We start from the raw sequence: 20,116 nt of genomic DNA on the forward strand, positions 1-20,116 counted from the left end.
CAGCCAGAAGCAGGAAGTGAGCAACCTCCTATTGAAGAACCTCTCCCTGAGCCTGAGAAAGCAGAGTGAGTATCTCCCAATTGAAGGGAAAACAGGACATTAAATTGAATTTTTCTAGATGTATTTACCATTTTAATGACCATCTTCCGTGTGTAACAGCATTGAGAATGGAGAGAAGGCTGAGAAGGAAGCAGAGGTCAAGCCTGAGACGACACCAGAAGAGCCAAAACCTGAGAAAGCCACCAAAGCCAAGAAGGAAAAGAAATCAGCCAAGGGGGCAGGATTTGAGCTCTGGAATGAATTGGATGTTCAAAGAAATAAATTCATGGTAGGAGAAATATATATTTTTCTTCTAAATCTTGAATCTATGAGTTTTAGTTACGATTTACAGGTTTTGATTTGCTGTTCATCGCCACTTCCATCTACAGAACTGTTTGTCCCGCAACTTCTACAACCTTCGTTTCCTGGCTTTGTTCATCGCCTTCGCCCTGAACTTCATTCTTCTCTTCTACAAGGTCGGAAAACCTATTTTAGATTTTCACACAAATTATCCAATTTTAATAAGTGGTTTATTTGGATTTCTAGGCTTGTTTATATGTCCTTTTGTTTACATGTTTAATTTAATTCAATCAAAATGGCGTGCCTCACAATAATTTTATTTTAAAACGCACATAGATGTAAAAATAAAATCTAATGTTCCTGTCTTTTTTTTTTTTCTTTTCCCCAGGTATCTGATACTCCTCCGTTTACTGATGAGTTTGACGGCTCAGGTATGTTTGAAAGCTCTGGGCAGTTTGAAGGCTCTGGGGAGGACTTTGAGGGCTCTGGTGGAGAGGATGAAGGCGATGATGATGAGGAAGGTCCTGTGTATTTTTTCCTGGAAGAGAGTACCGGATACATGCAGCCCACTCTGACCTGCCTGGCCATTGTGCACACCATCATCGCTTTCTTATCCATCATTGGATACAACTGCCTCAAGGTTTGAACCACTAGATTTATATTTTAGTGCTTGAACTTGTCATTATCAGACTTGAGTTATCATGATGTCGTGGTCTGTTAGATTCCACTGGTCATCTTTAAGAGAGAGAAAGAGCTGGCAAGAAAGCTGGAGTTTGATGGCCTTTACATCACTGAACAGCCAGAGGATGATGACATCAAAGGCCAGTGGGACAGATTGGTGCTAAACACACCGTAAGTGTGCAGAAAAGTTCAGTTAGATTCTGTTTTGAGGTCAAACTGGTTTTGCCCATATGTGGGCCCTAATTTATGTCTCTTTAATGCTCTAGGGTGTTAGGATGGACTAATAAGTGTGTGTTAGCAGACCCAGCCAGCTGTGGTCATAGTTTTTCTTAAAAAAAAAAAATGTAATTAAAACTCTTTATCATTGTTTTAGCTCCTTTCCCTCCAACTACTGGGACAAATTTGTTAAGCGAAAGGTAAATCAATATTCTTTCTGATCATTGGTGTTTAGGTTTAAAATTAGTGTGTTTATGAGGCCATGATGTTCTTGTTTCCTTTGGCAAGGTTCTGGATAAATACGGAGATATTTATGGACGTGAGCGAATTGCAGAGCTGCTGGGTATGGACCTGGCATCGCTGGATGTCAGCAAACAACAGACAGACAAGAAACCCGAAGAGCCAGACAACTCTATGCTTGCATGGTATTAAAAATACATTACAAGTGACATAATTCTGTGACATTTTAAGATATTAATTTGTGGTTACATGTTATTTTTTTGCCACTAGTGGCACCAAACAGAATTGCAAAAATACAGATTTTTCAAAGATGTTTGAAATGCTCCTCCTGTATGCAATTGGTCAGCCAAACACATAATCCCTAAAACTACACCACTGGTCAAAGCAGTGTTTTTATAGGAGATCAAGTATCAGTGTTGGGGGTAACTCATTACAAGTAATGCGAGTTACACAATCAGATTACTTTTAACTAGTAAAGTAATGCATTACTTTTTTAATTTACAAGAAAAGATCTGAGTTACTTTTTCAAAAAAGTAATGCCATTTACTTTGTTTTCCCGTTTATTGACTGACAGCTCTCCTGTCCCCATATTGGGAGAAATCAGAAGTACAGAGGCATTGTGTGCGCTGTGTGAACATGATGTTACTGTAGTTCTAGACTAAATGTAAATGTGCATTAATTCATCCCACTCACAAAAAACAGATTTAGTATTCATCAAAATTAATTAAAACTGACGCAATATGTAAATGCGACGCAAACCTGCAATAATTAAATGTTAAATAACACAAATGTATCTAATCCCATTTTATTAACCAATATCTTTGCTGCTGACCTTTGATGATCCAGTTCAACCATACTAATAAGCAAAAATGACTTTAGAGAAACTAACAATTGTGCTTTGTTTTTTTATTGCTGAAGAGTGTTTCTTTTCCTGCGTTCTACTGTACAGACGTGAATTTACTTTTCCTTCAGCCTGAGGTTTATTCATTACACTTTTTGGTGTGAAAGGGCTTTTATATTTGCTATAAATAGAACTTCTTATATTAAAAACAATCAAGCCCTGCTTATATTTAAAAAGTAACGCGAAAGTAACGCAAAAGTAATATAACGCATTACTTTCCATAAAAAGTAACTAAGTAACGTAATTAGTTACTTTTTTTAGGGAGTAATGCAATATTGTAATGCATTACTTTTAAAAGTAACTTTCCCCAAAACTGTCAAGTATTAGATTTTCGTTCCATATTATCTTTTAGGCTCACTGCCATTGACATCAAGTATCAGATCTGGAAATTTGGAGTTGTGTTTACAGACAATGTAAGTCATTTTTTCTTCAGGTGTTAAAATCTGCAGTATTTTGTAAAATCGCAGACTTTGCAAAACAAAGTTCAAGTCAAGTGGGCTCATGTGTTTTGTTTTGTTTTGTTTTTATTTACAGACTTTCCTCTACCTGGTGTGGTACACAGTTATGTCACTTCTTGGACATTACAACAATTTCTTCTTTGCTTGTCACCTGCTGGACATCGCAATGGGTGTCAAGACCCTGCGTACAATTCTTTCCGCAGTCACACACAACGGAAAACAGGTACAGTCAGTACAACAAAACTCAAACTGGTTCTGAAAATCTGAACTTACACACACTGTTGGCTTGTTTCAGCTGATGATGACTGTGGGTTTGCTGGCTGTGGTTGTGTACCTCTACACTGTGGTGGCCTTTAACTTCTTCAGGAAGTTCTACAATAAGAGCGAGGATGAGGACGAGCCGGACATGAAGTGTGACGATATGATGACGGTTGGTCACTGCATTATAAAACACTATTGGTGTCAAATTGCCTTTTTTTCTCCTTCTCTAATAATGTCTTTATGAGTTGTACAGTAACAAACATTTTGTAAAACCTTTTGTTGGGGATTGCTCATTTTTTTTCTGCACTTCTCCCCTAACCAAACACCTGCTGTGTAATACAACAAAACTCAAACTGGTTCTGAAAATCTGAACTTACACACACTGTTGGCTTGTTTCAGCTGATGATGACTGTGGGTTTGCTGGCTGTGGTTGTGTACCTCTACACTGTGGTGGCCTTTAACTTCTTCAGGAAGTTCTACAATAAGAGCGAGGATGAGGACGAGCCGGACATGAAGTGTGACGATATGATGACGGTTGGTCACTGCATTATAAAACACTATTGGTGTCAAATTGCCTTTTTTTCTCCTTCTCTAATAATGTCTTTATGAGTTGTACAGTAACAAACATTTTGTAAAACCTTTTGTTGGGGATTGCTCATTTTTTTTCTGCACTTCTCCCCTAACCAAACACCTGCTGTGTAATCCAACACATCTCTCGCTCTCTCTTCTCAGTGTTATCTGTTCCACATGTACGTGGGTGTGCGGGCAGGTGGAGGTATAGGAGACGAGATTGAGGACCCAGCAGGGGATGAGTATGAACTCTGTCGGGTGGTTTTCGACATCACCTTTTTCTTCTTTGTCATCGTCATCCTGCTGGCCATCATTCAAGGTGAGACTTATGTTTCTATTCAACTTGGCCTAGCAAATCTACCGCATTAAATTATACATTTATGACTGGCTATGAAATAAAATTTTCTGGATTAGATTGAAAACACTGCACTGCAATTCAATGCGTGTTTGTCTGCACAGGTCTGATCATTGATGCTTTTGGTGAGCTGAGAGACCAGCAAGAGCAAGTAAAAGAAGACATGGAGGTACTGAGATCTTTACGGTTCAATAAAGAAAAATACATATTACGTTTTTAAATGCTTAGCAATGTATCTGCTTTTCCGCTTTGCATTGCCAGACCAAATGCTTTATATGTGGTATTGGGAGTGATTACTTTGATACAACTCCACATGGCTTTGAGACGCATACTCTTGAAGAACACAACCTGGCCAATTACATGTGAGCGATTCGGTTTTCTGCCACCTTTCTTATGTTATACAATCTCTCCATCTTCAGACATCTTATACAGTCTCTCTCTCTTCATTAGGTTCTTCCTGATGTACTTAATCAACAAGGATGAAACCGAGCACACTGGGCAGGTAAGATGTGTCACAATGTTCATAATTCATAAATATGAAAAGTGATCTAAATATAATATGTGTGTTTGACAGGAATCATACGTGTGGAAGATGTACCAAGAGAGATGCTGGGATTTCTTCCCTGCTGGAGACTGCTTCAGAAAACAATATGAAGACCAGCTTGGATAAATGTCTTTCTGTGTTGTTCGTAGCCTTTAACAGTAGTATGATGTTTAAATTGTGACAATCCATGTTATATGTAAAATTACACAGTAATAATGTTATTGACTTGCACAATACCAGATCATTATACTCGTATACACTCAAAGTGCATGCTATTTATTCATAGTAAGTTTTTTTTGGAGGGTAATTTTTAAGTATCTGCTCATTTAAAATATTCATGTGCCTAAGACCTGTTCTAATGATTCTTTAGCGTGTCACAATCTTGATTTCATAAATTTGAAGATGTTAATGTACTTGATGTTCTTGCAGTTTAAGCATCCCACTTCCAGATGAGCTCAAACATCAAAATCTACTGTGAAAAAAATAAAAAAATAATGATTTTATCACAGACATTGTGAATGATGTGAATTTGAATGTTTTTATTCAGAAATTGTAAAAGCATTACATTAAGCATCATATTTGTCTTCATCTAATAATCTTAAAATAGCAAATTCAAGTCTCAAAAGTATGTTGAATGTCAAAAATGTGGCACTTTATCAGAGTACTACAGATGAGCAACAAGCTAAAAGTGCAAAAATAAATCCTAATGAAAACCGAATAGATCATTAATCAAGATACATATGCTACCAACATTGTTTAATTTGAAGATTTCAGGTGCCTCTTTAGGGCCTTTTACGATATGGTATGATAAAGATACTATACATTAAAAACAAATATATATATATGTCTAGAAAAACAGAATAATCTAAAAATAACATTTCAGAGCAGCTGAAGTGTAATTCCTGCAAATATATATGAAACTACACTAATAATTACAAATAGAATCACAAATAACACTCCGCTAAATAATCAGATAATACATGGGTGTGTAGGTGATGGGATTTCCCCACCAGTATGCAAATCAGATTCTAGAATTTACTTTGTACTAGGTATAAATGTTATCACAGACACATCTTACACTTTGATATAACAGTCACTGCTGGCAAAAACGCTAATCTTATAGAAGCATTCCTTCCAGCGACCCTAAAAACATGACTACTATGCTGCAACTCCACCTGACCTATTACAACAAAAACCAACTCCAAACTATGTAAAACAAACAAAAAAAGAGCACTATTTCAATTATAAACACTACATTACCCTGCTTAAAAGAAGCAACTGAATGTTTATCATTCCTTGTTTTGAGTTGATACAAAAAAAAGATTTCAAAATGCCAATACTAGATTCGACTGGGATTCATCATTATATAACACATGCAAAACCCTTTTACACTTGGAAATATTTTTCTTTTCAATCAAGATTCTAATTTCAAAGATAAACTCTCAATTTTAATTGCCTCAGATAAAGATGAAGATTTAGACTGGAATATCCACTTGCGATTGATCTTGGGTTTGTGAGGTTTCGGCAGATCCAGGTATGGTGGAGGCTGATGAGCTGTGAGCTGGGATTGAGAGGATGCTTTCGCTGTCAGTGCTGGACTGGGACACTGTCTTGTACTCGCGCACAGGGCAGGCACGCTCTGTGAAATTGGGTTTGAAGCCGTTCTCCAGATCTTTAGGCATGGACAGCCATTTCTGTATGACAAAAAAAATTCATTCACACATTACCTCTTTACCACTATTCAAGGATGGTACACGATTGAAAAAATAATAACTGTTGCTTACCTCAACATTGCCATTATAATTGTCAAAAAGGGCTGCAAAGTAATTGCTTACATTTCGTCCTGCATTTGGTACCACTGGTATTAAAATGATTCTTAACCTAAGGAACATTACACATCAAATTATCATAAATAAAACACTTCTATTGAATTAAAAGATACTGTGGAAAATTAAAATGCAATGTTTAAAATAAAGAAAAAGGGTTTCAGACCTCTCGCTATGAACAAGCAAGCAGGAGAGTATGATGAGAATTATTAGGGCTCCCGCTATATACAGCACCAGTGACGTCCCAGACATGTTACTCGGACTCTCTGGGGAAAAGAGTTGTCATTAAGGCCACTGCTAAAGATTTCATAATTGTTTTTTCAATCCAGCAAAATCTTTGCAAACATATGTTTATGCTTTTGTACAGTAAAAAAAGTTACATATTGCTCCTTTAACTGACAGTGGGCCTGTAAATACCACCCTTGCAGTCTTGGCCACTTGAGACTTTGCACTCGACTGTCCCAGTTTCAGTGTTCAGTGCCCCTTCTGACTTCTGAGTGGTATTTGAGGCCAAGCTTATCCTATCCCATCATCTTTCATGTGTATTTTGTAAAAGGTTTGCAACATTATCACTTAATCACAATTACATAGGCTCAACTGAACAGACATTTTTAAGTATTGAAAATCAAAATGTGCAAGTAATGAAAAAACTTGCATTTTTACAATACTACACAGTACATCATATGAGTCAACAAGTGGTCAAGTGCAAAGACTGCAAGATATTTGGACAGGCCCTGGTACAACCAGTGCGTCATGTATATTAACCATCAAACATGAAACTGGTTGTGGAAGGATTAAAACAAATTCCTCACTTGCAACATAAAAAAAGCATCCTGATCCTGTCAGAGGTGATGCATTACGGAAAGCATGAAAATACAATGTGCTGCAGAGTGTGAGCGCACGCACGGGCAGAGAGAACTTGTTCTGATTGGCTGTTCTCACGAGGCGTCGAGAAAGCGCTTCTTCATCCTTTTCATTTGCAGCATACTACTAGGCAGATAAAGCGCTGAGAGACTTGTAATACAGATAAGATAAGTTACCTGTGTTATTGTTGGCCTTTAAAGATCCCCAGTAGACAGGCTCACTCCAGTCGCTCCAAAACATGGACTCTCCGCAGGAAGACCCTATTCGAGCCCTGACCTGGAACTCATACCGCTTTTTTGAGGGAAACGGCAAACTGAAGGAGGTTATGTGGCCTGGAGTGGTGTTCTAGGGAAGAGAAATGTTAATTGTGCCGCGTGTTTGTGTTGTTTGGTGTTCAGACGACCACAAGGTGAGAAGCATACTATGACAATTTATACAACAGTTAACTTACGGTCCTCGAAATTGATTAGTCGTCAAGCACTGGGATTTTCTCTTTTATCTCAGCAAATCACTTTACCATTTAATAAGGAGTTCCAACAAGATATGGCATAGTAACAATGTCTTGTTCTTTTTTAAGTGCAAATGCCTCTTATTATTATTTTTGGACGTATCTCTTCGCATGTTACGTAATTAAGCCGATAGGTGGCGACAAGTGACTTGTCTTTTTCAACAGCGATTAATACAGGGGGAAAAAAGTGACATTTTGTTACGAGTCACTGAATCATTTACTCAATCGATACATAAGTTCAAAACCCCGCTTCAAACCCTTGTCCAAATACCCACACTTGCTGTCTTGGCCATTTGAGAGAGCGTGCGCACGACATGAAGTAAGTCCGCAAGACTGTCCCAGGTCTTAAAAACGCCGAGATCTCGCGAGAGGTCATGGAAACCTTTCCAATGTATGTTAAATATTAATGATAATTAGATATTACATATAATTTGGTAGTAAAACAGAGAGTTGCAGGTTTTATTGGTGCAAATGAGTAGTAGTGATATTTATTTTGTACATTTGCAACTGCTTTTTATCACTTAATTAGAAGCAGCACAAAATTAAATTGTGTCATCTGTTATAGGGACTACTGAGACATTTATAAGTTGATTTTAAATGCAAAGTATTGAAAGTAAAAATAAATCTCTGTAAACACTTGCATTTTTACAACACTATATGTGCGTCCCATCAGATAATGAAAAGTTCTACACACACTTGTGGTCTTCATGCTCACTTGAACACTTGGACCAAATACAGGAAATACTTCATAAAAGTGGTCAAGTGCAAAGACCGCAAGTGAGGGTATTTAGACAAGGCAAAAGAGGGCAGTAGTTGCTTTGGTGTCGTTTGGAACTGAATCAAAGACGAAAAGGGTTTTTCAAGCATCAATACAATAAAAGTATAATACGGCTTTAACGAAAGAATGAGAATGTGAAAGAATTAAAGAAGGTGTTCTGCTTAATTTCATCTTTTTCTGAGCAAAAAAAAAAAAAAGACCATCATTCAGTGTAACAATACTAGTGTAAATACCAAAAAACTTGTCTGGCATATTTAGAACAAGAATCATCAGAGGACATTAAAAAACTCTATTAAAGGTTCACACACACAAACACACAAAGTAATTTGAAATTTTTTTTATTAATCGTAATTTTAAATCTTTGCTAATCTTTGCCACTCTCCTTTAAACAAGTAGGTATTACCCATTTGTCAGCAAGAAGTTTTAAATCATTTAACGTATAATACAATTTAGTATGATCACTTATTCTTTTATATTTAATAAGCGCATGTCAGAATAAGTATGTTGTTTCATTTTTTTTTACATAAATACATCTGAGACTGAATGGCGATGGAACATTATTTCACCCATATTTTGACATTTTTTCACAAAAGTTATTTGAAATCGTTAAAGTAGACACTTTAGTTGCATTTGATATGCTTTCTATAAACCCACTTTTGTCCATTTATTTTGATGTGGACATCGCTAAAATGCTGTTGATTTCAATGTCAGCAAATGCTTCTCATAATAAATCAGTAAGCCATTAGAGGCCATATTAAATTACTATACAATGTCAGAGTTTAGTTTTATCAAATTAATTTCATACCTTCCAGGCATTGTTGTCTGTCCTGTAACGAATTTCACTCTCAATGCAGACGTTCCTTGTAATATTCCAGTACAGCCACAGTGCAACATCTTTTTTCTCCACCACAGACAGGTTGAATGGAGGATAAAGCTTCACTGATTAACAACACATATAAAGTATCAATCCATCAGCCGGTCATTTCCATATAATTATTTGCAAGTCATATTAAATATGAATAATTTCTAATACCAGATGCTTTCATGTTTTCATGTTTCTGCTCTGTCACCAAACTGCCGTTGTCACTGTACAGCCATGTGTTTAAAGTATTAAACCGTTGTGGGTTTTTGTAGGTTAAAATGCAGCCCACGTTAACACCTTTAATCTTGAGATATTTAGGACAATCCAGAGTTTTGTTATGTGAAAACCTAAGAGAAATCACATGCTAATGTCAGTCCTGAAATGTTTATCCAAAAATGCAGGTTTTTCTATTTTGTTGAACATACGCACTTGCTCTTGAAACTGTAACTTTGCTCATGCTCACTCCACGTGCAATTAACATAGTCCAGGTTTATGATAAGGCAGTTTATTTCTGGGTAAAGAAGAGAGAAAGTTAACATTTAAATTCATCTTTAAAAGAACCTTATTTTATTTTTAATTCTAATGTACATAATATATAAATGACAGCTTGTAATGCATGTAGTTTGTCAGTAGAGGATGCTCAGCCGGTGAAGACTGGAAAGAAACGTATACATACAGGAAATATGTATGTTTTCAGTCAAAAACAATATTTTATACCGTCTTACTGATTAAAATTCAATTGTAGTATTACATAAGAATTCTTAGAATATTTTGATTTAGTCATTGTATGAAAAACTGTAACAAAAATGTGGTAAGCTCATGTTGCGTGTGTGAATCATGGCCACAGACCAGCCATTTTGGAAGGCAAGCAACTGAACATTTGTCAGCTCTTCAGTAATATGGAAATGTCACCTCTGCTGATGAAACAATCTCTGCCGCCAGACTTTTTAGCCCCTATATATGTTAACATATTACATTTTAACATCTTAACTGTTGTAGAACCACATACTTCGGTAGTTTTAGAGAGCATATAAAACCACAAAAAGGGGAAGAAATGAATCAAAAGCCAACAAACCCTACTGTTTTGTTTAATAGTTTCGAAATTAATCCTTTAAACCTTTTGTTTTTTAATACTAGGTATTTTAGGCAACATGATATCAAATCAAAATAATAAGGGAAAAAATAAATTTCATTTCAGAATGGTGTAGTTGTAAAATACTCACTTGGCTGGAATGCTGAAAATGCAAATGAAGGAATGTTCCCAAAGAAAAGACTGACTAAAAATAATATCATCTTGGACAGGTCACATAGCGCACTTGTTGTTTTAGGTTTGTTTCAGTCTTCCCTTTTCTAGCCTAAATGTATCTGCTCTCTGTGTGGGCTGGCGTATGTGTGTGAGAGCTTCCTGTTCAAGAGAAGCCACATTTTGCTGATTGCCTGTTATAAAAAGAAAAAAATGCTACATTTGTGTATGAAAGAAAATGGGCATTACAATTTTTTTAGAACATTTTATCTTGCGTTTACATAACACATATTGTTATAAGAAACCTAAAATATGCTATAGTGATATTTAAGCAATAAACATATATTCTAGCCTTTAGTTAGACATTATATAACAATCAGGTACAGCAAAATAACTGATCCACATAAGAAATTATTCTAAACAATCTTGTGTCTCAAAACTAGTGTGCTATCATATAGTTGGCGACCATATCTTTACATTTCAGCAGAGAAATTTATTACTAAAGAAGATGAACTGTTAAATAAACAGATTATGAATTTATATATATATATTTTTTGCATCACATGGGAGATACTATGATGAATCACTATTACTTTACATTTTTTGTGACATTTTAAATGTTTTAGTGCTACAAACTTTTTTGTGTATCAATAGCATATCATACACTCAAGTAACTTTTAATTGAGCAAATAAAAGAGTTATTATTCATTTAAACAAATGGTGGGTGAGTATGCAGCAGATTTTCTGCTAGATTAAACCTTTAATGCTCATCATGGCAAGCCTCCCACACAGAAATGCTGACTTTACAACAGCACCCAATGCAGAGGTTGCATTAACGGATTTTTTTTTATTTCACAATGTCAAATGCATCAGAGTTTTAAATGACAAAAGAGAGCTCTAAAGGCAGTGTAGGGTTACTGAAGGATAGGCTGGATGCTTCCTACGCCAGTTGCAGAAGGGATGGTAATATATCCGAATACTCTCCACTATCGTAGCGCTCCTGCTCCGGGTCTGCATTTTGGTGCAGGCTCTGCTGCTGCTGTGTAACTGCACAAACACAATATAGTGAAAAAAACCATAAGTGTAAGTTCTGAATTCATGTGTGGGTTCGGGACGGTGTGTGAGAGGGAAGCGTGGGTGTATATGTGTGTACCTGTGTTGGCGTGAGGTAACGTGTTTGCTTCATTCTGCCTTCTCTGTTTGCTCTCGGTTTTTGTGTTGGAGTCTTTAACAGCAGAGATGTGGCAGTCAGGGGTAAAGATCTACCATAAACATGAAACCAAACATGTCAGATCATACATAAGCTTGTTAACTATAACTGAAGCAGTGTGGTTTGTAATAGCATCTGTGTTGTATTTTTCAATGATGTTGTAAGTCAGACCTTGTTGAAATTGTCCAGGTCTGGTGAGGGTGGAGAGCATGAGCGGATCGCTGCTAACCTGGAGTCAATCAGTGCCAGTGGATTAGACACATAATTTCTGTTATAAAGAGAAGAAGGGGAGTGTAATATTCGGGCTGAACATTTAATCAAAATGTTTTAGTGTGATAGTGTATGCGCCGTGTGTTTTAGAGTGAATCACAGCACTGCGTTTATTTATACAGTATGCGAGCTGCTCAGGATAACAGTGTTTTCAGTGTCTCAGAGCAACTTGGTTTGCAGTAAATGCTGCTTCATATGATCTCCATCTCTGCAAAGTGCAGTTAGTTTGGGTTGCTTGCATTTGAAAATGCAATACACCAAACATTTTAGCGGATTTTTAATGAGAAGCATTTAGAATCTGTTGCCAATGAAGGAGAAGCTGTAAATCTGCGGTTTTTCACCAAAATAAAAGATTTTAGGCATAATGTTTTAAAGGGGACATCGGATGCCCATTTTCCACAAGTTGTTATGATTCTTTATGGTCTTCATGAAATGTCTGCAACATACTTTGGTTAAAATTTCTCAATGGTCGTGTAAAACAACACCCTTTTTACCTTGTCAAAAACAACTCGGTTCACAGTGACCCGTTTTGGTGCATGTCTCTTTAAATGATAATGAGCTACTGCTCACTCCACCCCTCTACCATTTTTTTTTGTGTGTGTATATATTCTTTTTTGTAAAACTGATCCTCTGCGTCCTCAGTGGCTCTGATGTTGGGAGAAAATGAAGACGCTTATGTTCACTTTTACATCCAACTACAATACACCCGCATTGCTTATGAGACGTTGTCACTACCGGGTGTGCCTCACACGTCCTGAAAAGTGAAGCTGCGGGAAAGTGAAGTTTGGGCGGGAGTTTGATACCGCGGCTCCACCTCACAACACTACTGCGCAGACTGGCTCCAAACAAATCTCTACTGCGCAGACTCTGGCTCCAAATGACGTCATTTACTCAAGATGGCAGCGGCCATACTGAGATGCTTTGGCTTCACTTTTATATAGTGGAAGGAATAGGAGATGCGTCGTCCATCTTTTTTTACAGTCTATGGTCGCTACAGCTGCTCGAGCGTGGAGAAAATGGCCGACAGAGTCCAACTGGCTGAGGGCTGAAATACGCTAATATAGCGGTCGTGGGCGGAGCCTGAGCAGTATGACATCAAACTGCTCAGAAAATCAAAATGGCTTGATAATTGAGACTGATTAGGTTTTTTGAGTGGATTTTATCATTGTAGGGTGGTTGTGTCCACACACTGCTAAGACACATTTATATGCAAACACCATGTAAAAATGAATTTAGCATCTGATGTCTACTTGAAGATAAAGAAACAAATATTATTATTGTAATTTTACAGATCTACTGTAAAATAAAAAAATGTATTCTATTATTTTCTTAGACTAAATTTTTATTTTAGAGTGAAATAGTCTTAAAGTAAAATTTCTTATTTTATTGTCATATTTATGTATAATCATAATTTTTGGCCAAACTGATCAGCCCTAAAAATAAGCACAACAAATCTGGCAAACTGCATTTTAAATCACAATTAAAAAAAAAAATTATCAGAAAAATCGCAATTAGATTTTCCCCTCAGTTGTGAAGCCCTATGAAAATAATTGAGTTACTGATAAAACAGAACAGGGATCTGTTATAATTATAAAATAAATGCCACACATGATCAGTTTGCTAGCTAACCTTTCTGAGGGTATTTCCTCAGACTCCTGGGCAGCTGGGTCATCCAGCAAAGTCAACGCCACCTCCATGGAGGGCAGAGTCGGGGCGGCGGGAGATACAAATGTGGTGTGAGTTGCGGGAAGGGTTTCTGTCACTGGCTCTCTGTAAAACCGAAAACACAAATGACAGTGGAAAATAGACTGTAAAACCCTGAAAAGTACTTTGTTCCTTTTTTATTTTACCCAGTAAAGGAGTACGTTTAAAAACCTCTAATTATACAAAATACAAGAGTTCTATACAAGAGTTCTGTAGAGGATGAAGACTACAGATGCACTGCTGCTCTCTAACCTGTCAGGCTCAGGTGTGGGATCCAGCAAGTGGGTGATGTCAGACATGATCATGCCATTTGAGTACACGTCAGCTGGTGACACATCCAGCTTCCCAGAAACCCACAGAGATGTCACTTACTTTCAATATGACAGAAATCAAGCTGCTTTTATTACTTATCGGCATCGTGTTAGGTGAAGAGAGTCAAGAATTCAAACTTAGAAAAATAAATTAGATTAAACAAAGATTTTAGCATGCATCTCTTGCAACGAAGGGATCTCTTCTCTTGTAGGGGGGAAGTGGTAAGGGTGGGATTCACACTGAAGGAACGGGCGTATTTCGGTGCGGACTGAAACTCCCCAGATTTGTCGATCATGGGGCTGTTAGTGTGGAGAAAGGAAATGTAATGTGAGAAGAGATAGCTGAAATTGCAAATAATCACATTTCTCACTGACTATGAAGACATTTTGTGTACTTTAAGTGAATAAACTTACAGTCTTCTTTTGCAACCTTTTATCCCATTTGACTGAACGATGTTGATGATGAACTTTATAATCTGAAAAGGAGTGACAGGATAGGAGAGTTTTGTATAGTGATTATCAATATATATATATATATACAGTGGGTACGGAAAGTATTCAGACCCCCTTAAATTTTTCACTCTTTGTTATATTGCAGCCATTTGCTAAAATCATTTAAGTTAATTTTTTTTCCTCATTAATGTACACACAGCACCCCATATTGACAGAAAAACACAGAATTGTTGACATTTATGCAGATTTATTAAAAAAGAAAAACTGAAATAACACTATATAGTTTTCAAATGTGTTTTTCATTTACCTTGCGTATGATTTTGTGCTGCTGCTGATAGTTCTATCTTAATGAGTCCAGTTCTCTCCACAAGTTCTCATTATCCCTTCAGGAAAGAATAACGGTTAAAAGAGTTAGTCATGGCAGATAATTGAATGTTTAAATGCTATTGGCATTGACCTACAGTACCATTCAAAAGTTTGGATTTTATGGATAGTATGTATGCATGTATGAATATAGTATGTATGTATGGATTTTTTTTTGAAAGAAATGTATACTTTTATTCAACAAGGATGCATTCAATTCAAAAGTAACAGTAAAGACATTTATTTAAAAAAAATATTTTGAACTTTCTATTCATCAAAAACATTCTGAACAAAACAGCACTTTTTTTTTTTTTTTTTGGGAGCAGCAAATCAGCATATTAGATTGATTTCTGAACAATCATGTGGCACTGAAGACACTGGAGTAATGGCTGCTGAAAACTCAGCTTTTCCATCACAGGAATAAATTACATTTGTATACATTTTAAAATATAAAACAGTTGTGTTAAATTGTAAACATATTTCATAAAATAAGCGGGGAAGTCGTGGCCTAATGGTTAGAGAGTCGGACTCATAACCCAAAGGTTGCGGGTTCGAGTCTCATACCGGCAGGGATTGTAGGGGGGGGGAGTGAATGTACAGCGCTCTCTTCCACCTTCAATACCATGACTGAGGTGCCCTTGAGCAAGGCACCGAACCCCCAACTGCTCCCCGGGCGCCGCAGCATAAATGGCTGCCCACTGCTCCGGGTGTGTGTTCACGGTGTGTGTGTTCACTGCTGTGTGTGTGCACTTTGGATGGGTAAATGCAGAGCACTAATTCTGAGTATGGGTCACCATACTTGGCCACATGTCACTTCACTTTCACTTTCACTTTCATAATATTACTGTTTTTACTGTGTTTTTGATCAAATATATACAGCCTTGGTGAACACAAGTAATATTTATAAAATCTTTTTTAATGTTTTTGAATGGTATTTGAAGTGACATATTTGTGTAAAACATAGGAAATATTAGGAATTTTAAAACGGATAGTTCCAGTCCTCGATTCTGATTGGTTGAGCAGCGTTCGAAGCTGTCGGAAATTACACTACAAACATACACCTTTGTTTACTTCTGTGTGTTGCTCGGCAACAACTTTGTTGGAACCACAACTGTTTCTGAGGAACTACATTGTTTGGCGGAAGAATACAGTTTTTATTTATATCATTACACATTATTTGCTCTGTTTTATTCTGTGAAACCTTACTACGTATATGGAATAACTGTTTTATAAAAGCAATAAGCCCCGTGAAGCCGTGGTTCTTGGGGCTTATTGCTTTAATAAGTACCAACTGACTTTTCAGTTCCACTGACATCCACTCTTAAGTGTATAAACGAGGCTGAAGTTTAGCTTTACTCTAATGAATACTGTACTTGTCAAGGAGAAAGGCTCACCTGCACAAAGCCATGAGTCTGAGGTCTGAGGAGTCTTGCCAGCCTCTGACATGACTAACCTGAATGAGTACCTGAGACACCTGCCCTGCCTCTTCAACTCCACGGCTAACTGAAACCTAGTCATGAAATCACATATACACCATATACAACCGATATTTATTTACGCACACATCTCAGCATGAGAGAATGTGAGGGTTAGCAACTGTGCACTGGGCCCCGCGTCAGTTAGGGACGGCCCTGTCTATATGCTGTATATCTTATCATTGGCTGAACACATACACATGTTGAGCTGGTGCACAAAGCTGGTCATGTTGCTGTGTTTGAAATAAAGGGGCAGGACTTCCTTGCTGAACCGCTGCTCACCCTGGACAAGAAAACTGCAGCCATTCCTAACAGAGAGGAAACAGGAAGATGTGGTTTGACTTACATCACTTGATATATGTCAAACTGTTTCTAAAGAAAAGCCCATTCTGGTCTGGCAGGAAACACTATTTTGTACTTAAAGAGCACTTGCACATATCACTGCAGGTTTCTAGAATCACTAGAATTTGCTTCCTGAGTTTACTACTTTTACACTTGACCTCTTTTAACGTTAAATATGTTTTGCATAGTTCATGTTTTATTTATTTTTTATTAGAATTTTTGTTACCAATGGCTGCTTGAAGAAAAAAATAGTATAAGATTAGTAAGCAGACAGATAGATAGATATGAATTATTCAATGTTCTGTTCCACGTCATTCTGTCAAATGACGCGTAGGTTCAGAGCGCGCTGTTGCAATGTTCCTGTTTTTATTTGCTAAACAACACAGGTCTGATTTCTGTTATATACAAGAAGCTCATTCGGTTAATGATGATCGCAAATTTTGGAATGCTCAGTGGGGTACTTCAATATGGTTTTCCCATGGTTCTGAACATTCAGCTGGGGTAATAACACTTAAGAATAGATTTAATGAAGTTGTGCAGTCTGTAAGTGATCCTGAAGGTCACTTTGTTTGTCTGTTACTCAATTGTAATGATATGTTCATTATTACAGCTAATGTTTATGGGTACAACAGGAAACCAGAGAATGATAGTCTTTTGGGGGCTGTAGGGAACACCTTTAAAGTTTGGTTGGACAAATATCCAAATGCTTATATAATAAGAGGGGATTTTAACATTATTCAGGACTATGCTACAGATAAATGGCCACCAGGTCGATCAAATTCAATAAATATTAATCTCAAAAATGTTATGGATAAATGTAATCTAAAAGATATCTGGAGAGTTAAACAACCTAATGACATAGCCTTCACATGGAGTAACAAATCAGGCTCTAATCTATCCAGAATAGATAAAGATGGGGTAGAAGTAGATATTTTACCTACTCCTTTAACAGATCATAAAGCCATCTATATAAATGTGAACCTGCACTCCAAAAACCATAATGCAAATATTTCATATTGGAAACTTAATAATTCCCTCTTGCTGCATAATGAGGTCCCAACGAAAGTTAAAGATTTGATTTGTAGGTTTTGGTTTAAAGCTAAACTGGAAAATGCCTTTGGCAAAAATTGGGAACTTCTAAAGTTTGAAATTGGCAAATATATGAGAAAGTATGGTTCCTTTATGGCCAAAAGTAAACGAGCTGAAGAAAATAGAACAATAACAAGAATAACAAATTCTCTCTTTTAGAGGATGAGAAACTAGAAATGGCTGAGTTATCAAGTAAACTAGATGATTTGTATAAGAAAAAAGCTGAAGGTGTCTTTATTTGTTCCAGAAAAAAAGGCTTGAGGCAGGGGAACAAAATTCACATTATTTTTTTAATTTAGAAAAGCGGAATTTTGTTTATAACACCATTAGTAAATTAAATATTAATGGAGTTATAACGGATAATCATACAGTAATTTCTCAATATTGTAGTGAATTTTATAAAAATTTGTAAACATCTACTCTCAGGTGTCAGCCTATGCCTTTTTGAATTCGTTGCATATTAAAAACCTATTAATAGAACTGAAAAGGAACATTGTGATAGACCTGTTACAATTTGCGAGCTGATGGATGCAATTAATCATTTGAAAAATTCCAAATCACCAGGCACTGATGCTTTGACATCAGAGTTCTATAAATTATTCTCCGAGGAATTGGCTCCCTTTCTTTTAGAGGTTTTTGTTGAAAGCATCAAAAAACAGTGTCTTCCACCCACTTTAACACAAGGTTTAATTGTATTGCTTCCCAAACCAAATAAAGACAGACAGTATATTGATAATTGGCGCCGTATTTGTTTATTAAATAATGATTATAAACTGTTGGCCCAAATTTTAGCTAGAAGATTGAAAACCGTTTTAGATTCAGTAATTGATGAATCACAATCGGGATTCATGAAAAATCGGCACATAACAAATAATATACGATTAGTTTTGGACATTTTGGATTATTCAGATCTGATTAATGATAATGGCTTTATATTATTTTTAGAGTTTTGCAAAGCATTTGATTCTATAGAACATCAGTTTATCCTTGATACTCTAAAGAAATGTGATTTTGGTCATTTTTTTTCTACAGCAATTGAAACTCTTTACAAAAATGGCAACTGTTCTATAAAGTTATTTAATGGTACTTCCCCTAGATTTGATATTTCTAAAGGAATTAGGCAGGGATGCCCAGTATCTCCATACCTCTTTTTGTTAGTAAGTCAGCTTCTTTCCTCTCATATTAAATCAAGCCCACTGAGAGGTATCACTATTGTTGATAGAGAGATAAAAATGACACAATTAGCAGATGACACTACACTTTTTATTAAAAATGAGAATCAGATATCTGTGGCAATTGATCTAATTGGCGAATTTTCAAGAGCATCAGGGGTATACTTAAATTTGACTAAATGTGAGCTTATGGCGGTAAAGGAATGTCTCGAAACTAGCTATGATGGTGTTCCCTTAAAGTATGAGTTTCAATATCTTGGAATATTGATAACCAAAGACCAGAAAAAAGGTGCTTGCTAAATTTTAGTCCTATTATTGAAAAAAACAAAAAAAAGTTAAATCATTGGCTAATAAGAGACCTCTCTTTAAGGGGTAGAGTTTTAATTACAAAGGCAGAGGGTATTTCTAGACTTATTTATGCAGCAATGGCTTTACATCTTGATAAAAAACTATGTAAAGAAATTGACAAAATATTGATTGACTTCATTTGGAAAAATAAAACGCATTACATAAAGAAGACAGTTATTATGAATTCATATGAAAATGGTGGCTTAAATGTTTTGGACTTTGCTACATTAAATTATACATGTAAGGTTAATTGGCTTAAACAAATTGTTACAAATCCTAATTCCATTTGGTGTTTTATTCCCTCCCATATTCTATCAAAATTTGGTGGTATACATTTTTTTCTTAGCTGTAATTATAATATTGATAAAATACCAGGAAAACTAGCTGAATTTCACCGTCAGGCCTTTTTATCACGGTCTTTGATCCACAAGCACAATTTTTCACCTCATAGGTACTATATATGGAACAATGTGGATATATTATATAAACACAAATCGCTTTATCTAAAAAACTGGTTTGATAAAGGCATCATATTGGTGGATCAGTTATTTAATTTGAATGGTTTTCTTTTTACTTACGGTGAGTTTTTGGCACATTATAAGATTCCTGTTACACCAGGGGACTATGCCAAAGTTTTTGGGGCTACTTTTCCTGAAGTTTGTATGTTATTTAAACATCAGACAAGAATTAACATCCAACAGTGGTCTCTGCCTAATATAATAAGTTCTTATAT

At 36.3% G+C, this 20,116-nt stretch overlaps 3 protein-coding genes across 5 annotated transcripts in view; 2 read left to right on the plus strand and 1 right to left on the minus strand.

Moving 5' to 3' along the window:
* Positions 1-5,067, plus strand: part of LOC107577624 (ryanodine receptor 1-like) — a 48,594-nt gene extending 43,527 nt beyond the window's left edge. Inside the window, exons 85-99 of the mRNA XM_016263683.1 lie at positions 1-65; positions 160-328; positions 429-515; positions 728-979; positions 1,061-1,191; positions 1,394-1,436; positions 1,525-1,661; positions 2,730-2,790; positions 2,912-3,058; positions 3,131-3,265; positions 3,829-3,985; positions 4,126-4,190; positions 4,283-4,383; positions 4,472-4,523; positions 4,596-5,067. Of these exons, the coding sequence (XP_016119169.1) occupies positions 1-65; positions 160-328; positions 429-515; positions 728-979; positions 1,061-1,191; positions 1,394-1,436; positions 1,525-1,661; positions 2,730-2,790; positions 2,912-3,058; positions 3,131-3,265; positions 3,829-3,985; positions 4,126-4,190; positions 4,283-4,383; positions 4,472-4,523; positions 4,596-4,691 (1,698 nt within the window). The 3' untranslated portion in view covers positions 4,692-5,067. The remainder of the gene's footprint in view (positions 66-159; positions 329-428; positions 516-727; positions 980-1,060; positions 1,192-1,393; positions 1,437-1,524; positions 1,662-2,729; positions 2,791-2,911; positions 3,059-3,130; positions 3,266-3,828; positions 3,986-4,125; positions 4,191-4,282; positions 4,384-4,471; positions 4,524-4,595) is intronic.
* A 140-nt stretch (positions 5,068-5,207) lies between these two features.
* LOC107577653 (cytokine receptor common subunit gamma-like) lies at positions 5,208-10,712 on the minus strand. The gene is made up of 8 exons (XM_016263707.1): positions 10,627-10,712; positions 9,833-9,914; positions 9,575-9,750; positions 9,347-9,480; positions 7,432-7,600; positions 6,558-6,657; positions 6,350-6,446; positions 5,208-6,259 (listed from the first exon to the last, which is right to left on the minus strand). Exons 1-8 carry the CDS (start codon positions 10,694-10,696, stop codon positions 6,041-6,043), a joined length of 1,047 nt encoding a protein of 348 aa, XP_016119193.1. The 5' UTR covers positions 10,697-10,712; the 3' UTR covers positions 5,208-6,040.
* Positions 7,530-20,116, plus strand: part of LOC107577665 (UPF0769 protein C21orf59 homolog) — a 16,909-nt gene continuing 4,322 nt past the window's right edge. For all 3 annotated transcript variants that reach the window (XR_001608236.1, XR_001608237.1, XM_016263716.1), the window contains exon 1: positions 7,530-7,664. Coding sequence is in view for 1 of the 3 variants with exons in the window: in XM_016263716.1 (XP_016119202.1) it covers positions 7,614-7,664 (51 nt within the window). In the remaining 2 variants the exon portion in view is untranslated. The remainder of the gene's footprint in view (positions 7,665-20,116) is intronic.

Source organism: Sinocyclocheilus grahami, unplaced genomic scaffold, assembly GCF_001515645.1.
Source record: "Sinocyclocheilus grahami isolate Dianchi unplaced genomic scaffold, SAMN03320097.WGS_v1.1 scaffold32.1, whole genome shotgun sequence".
In the NCBI taxonomy this organism is placed as follows: Eukaryota; Metazoa; Chordata; class Actinopteri; order Cypriniformes; family Cyprinidae; genus Sinocyclocheilus; species Sinocyclocheilus grahami.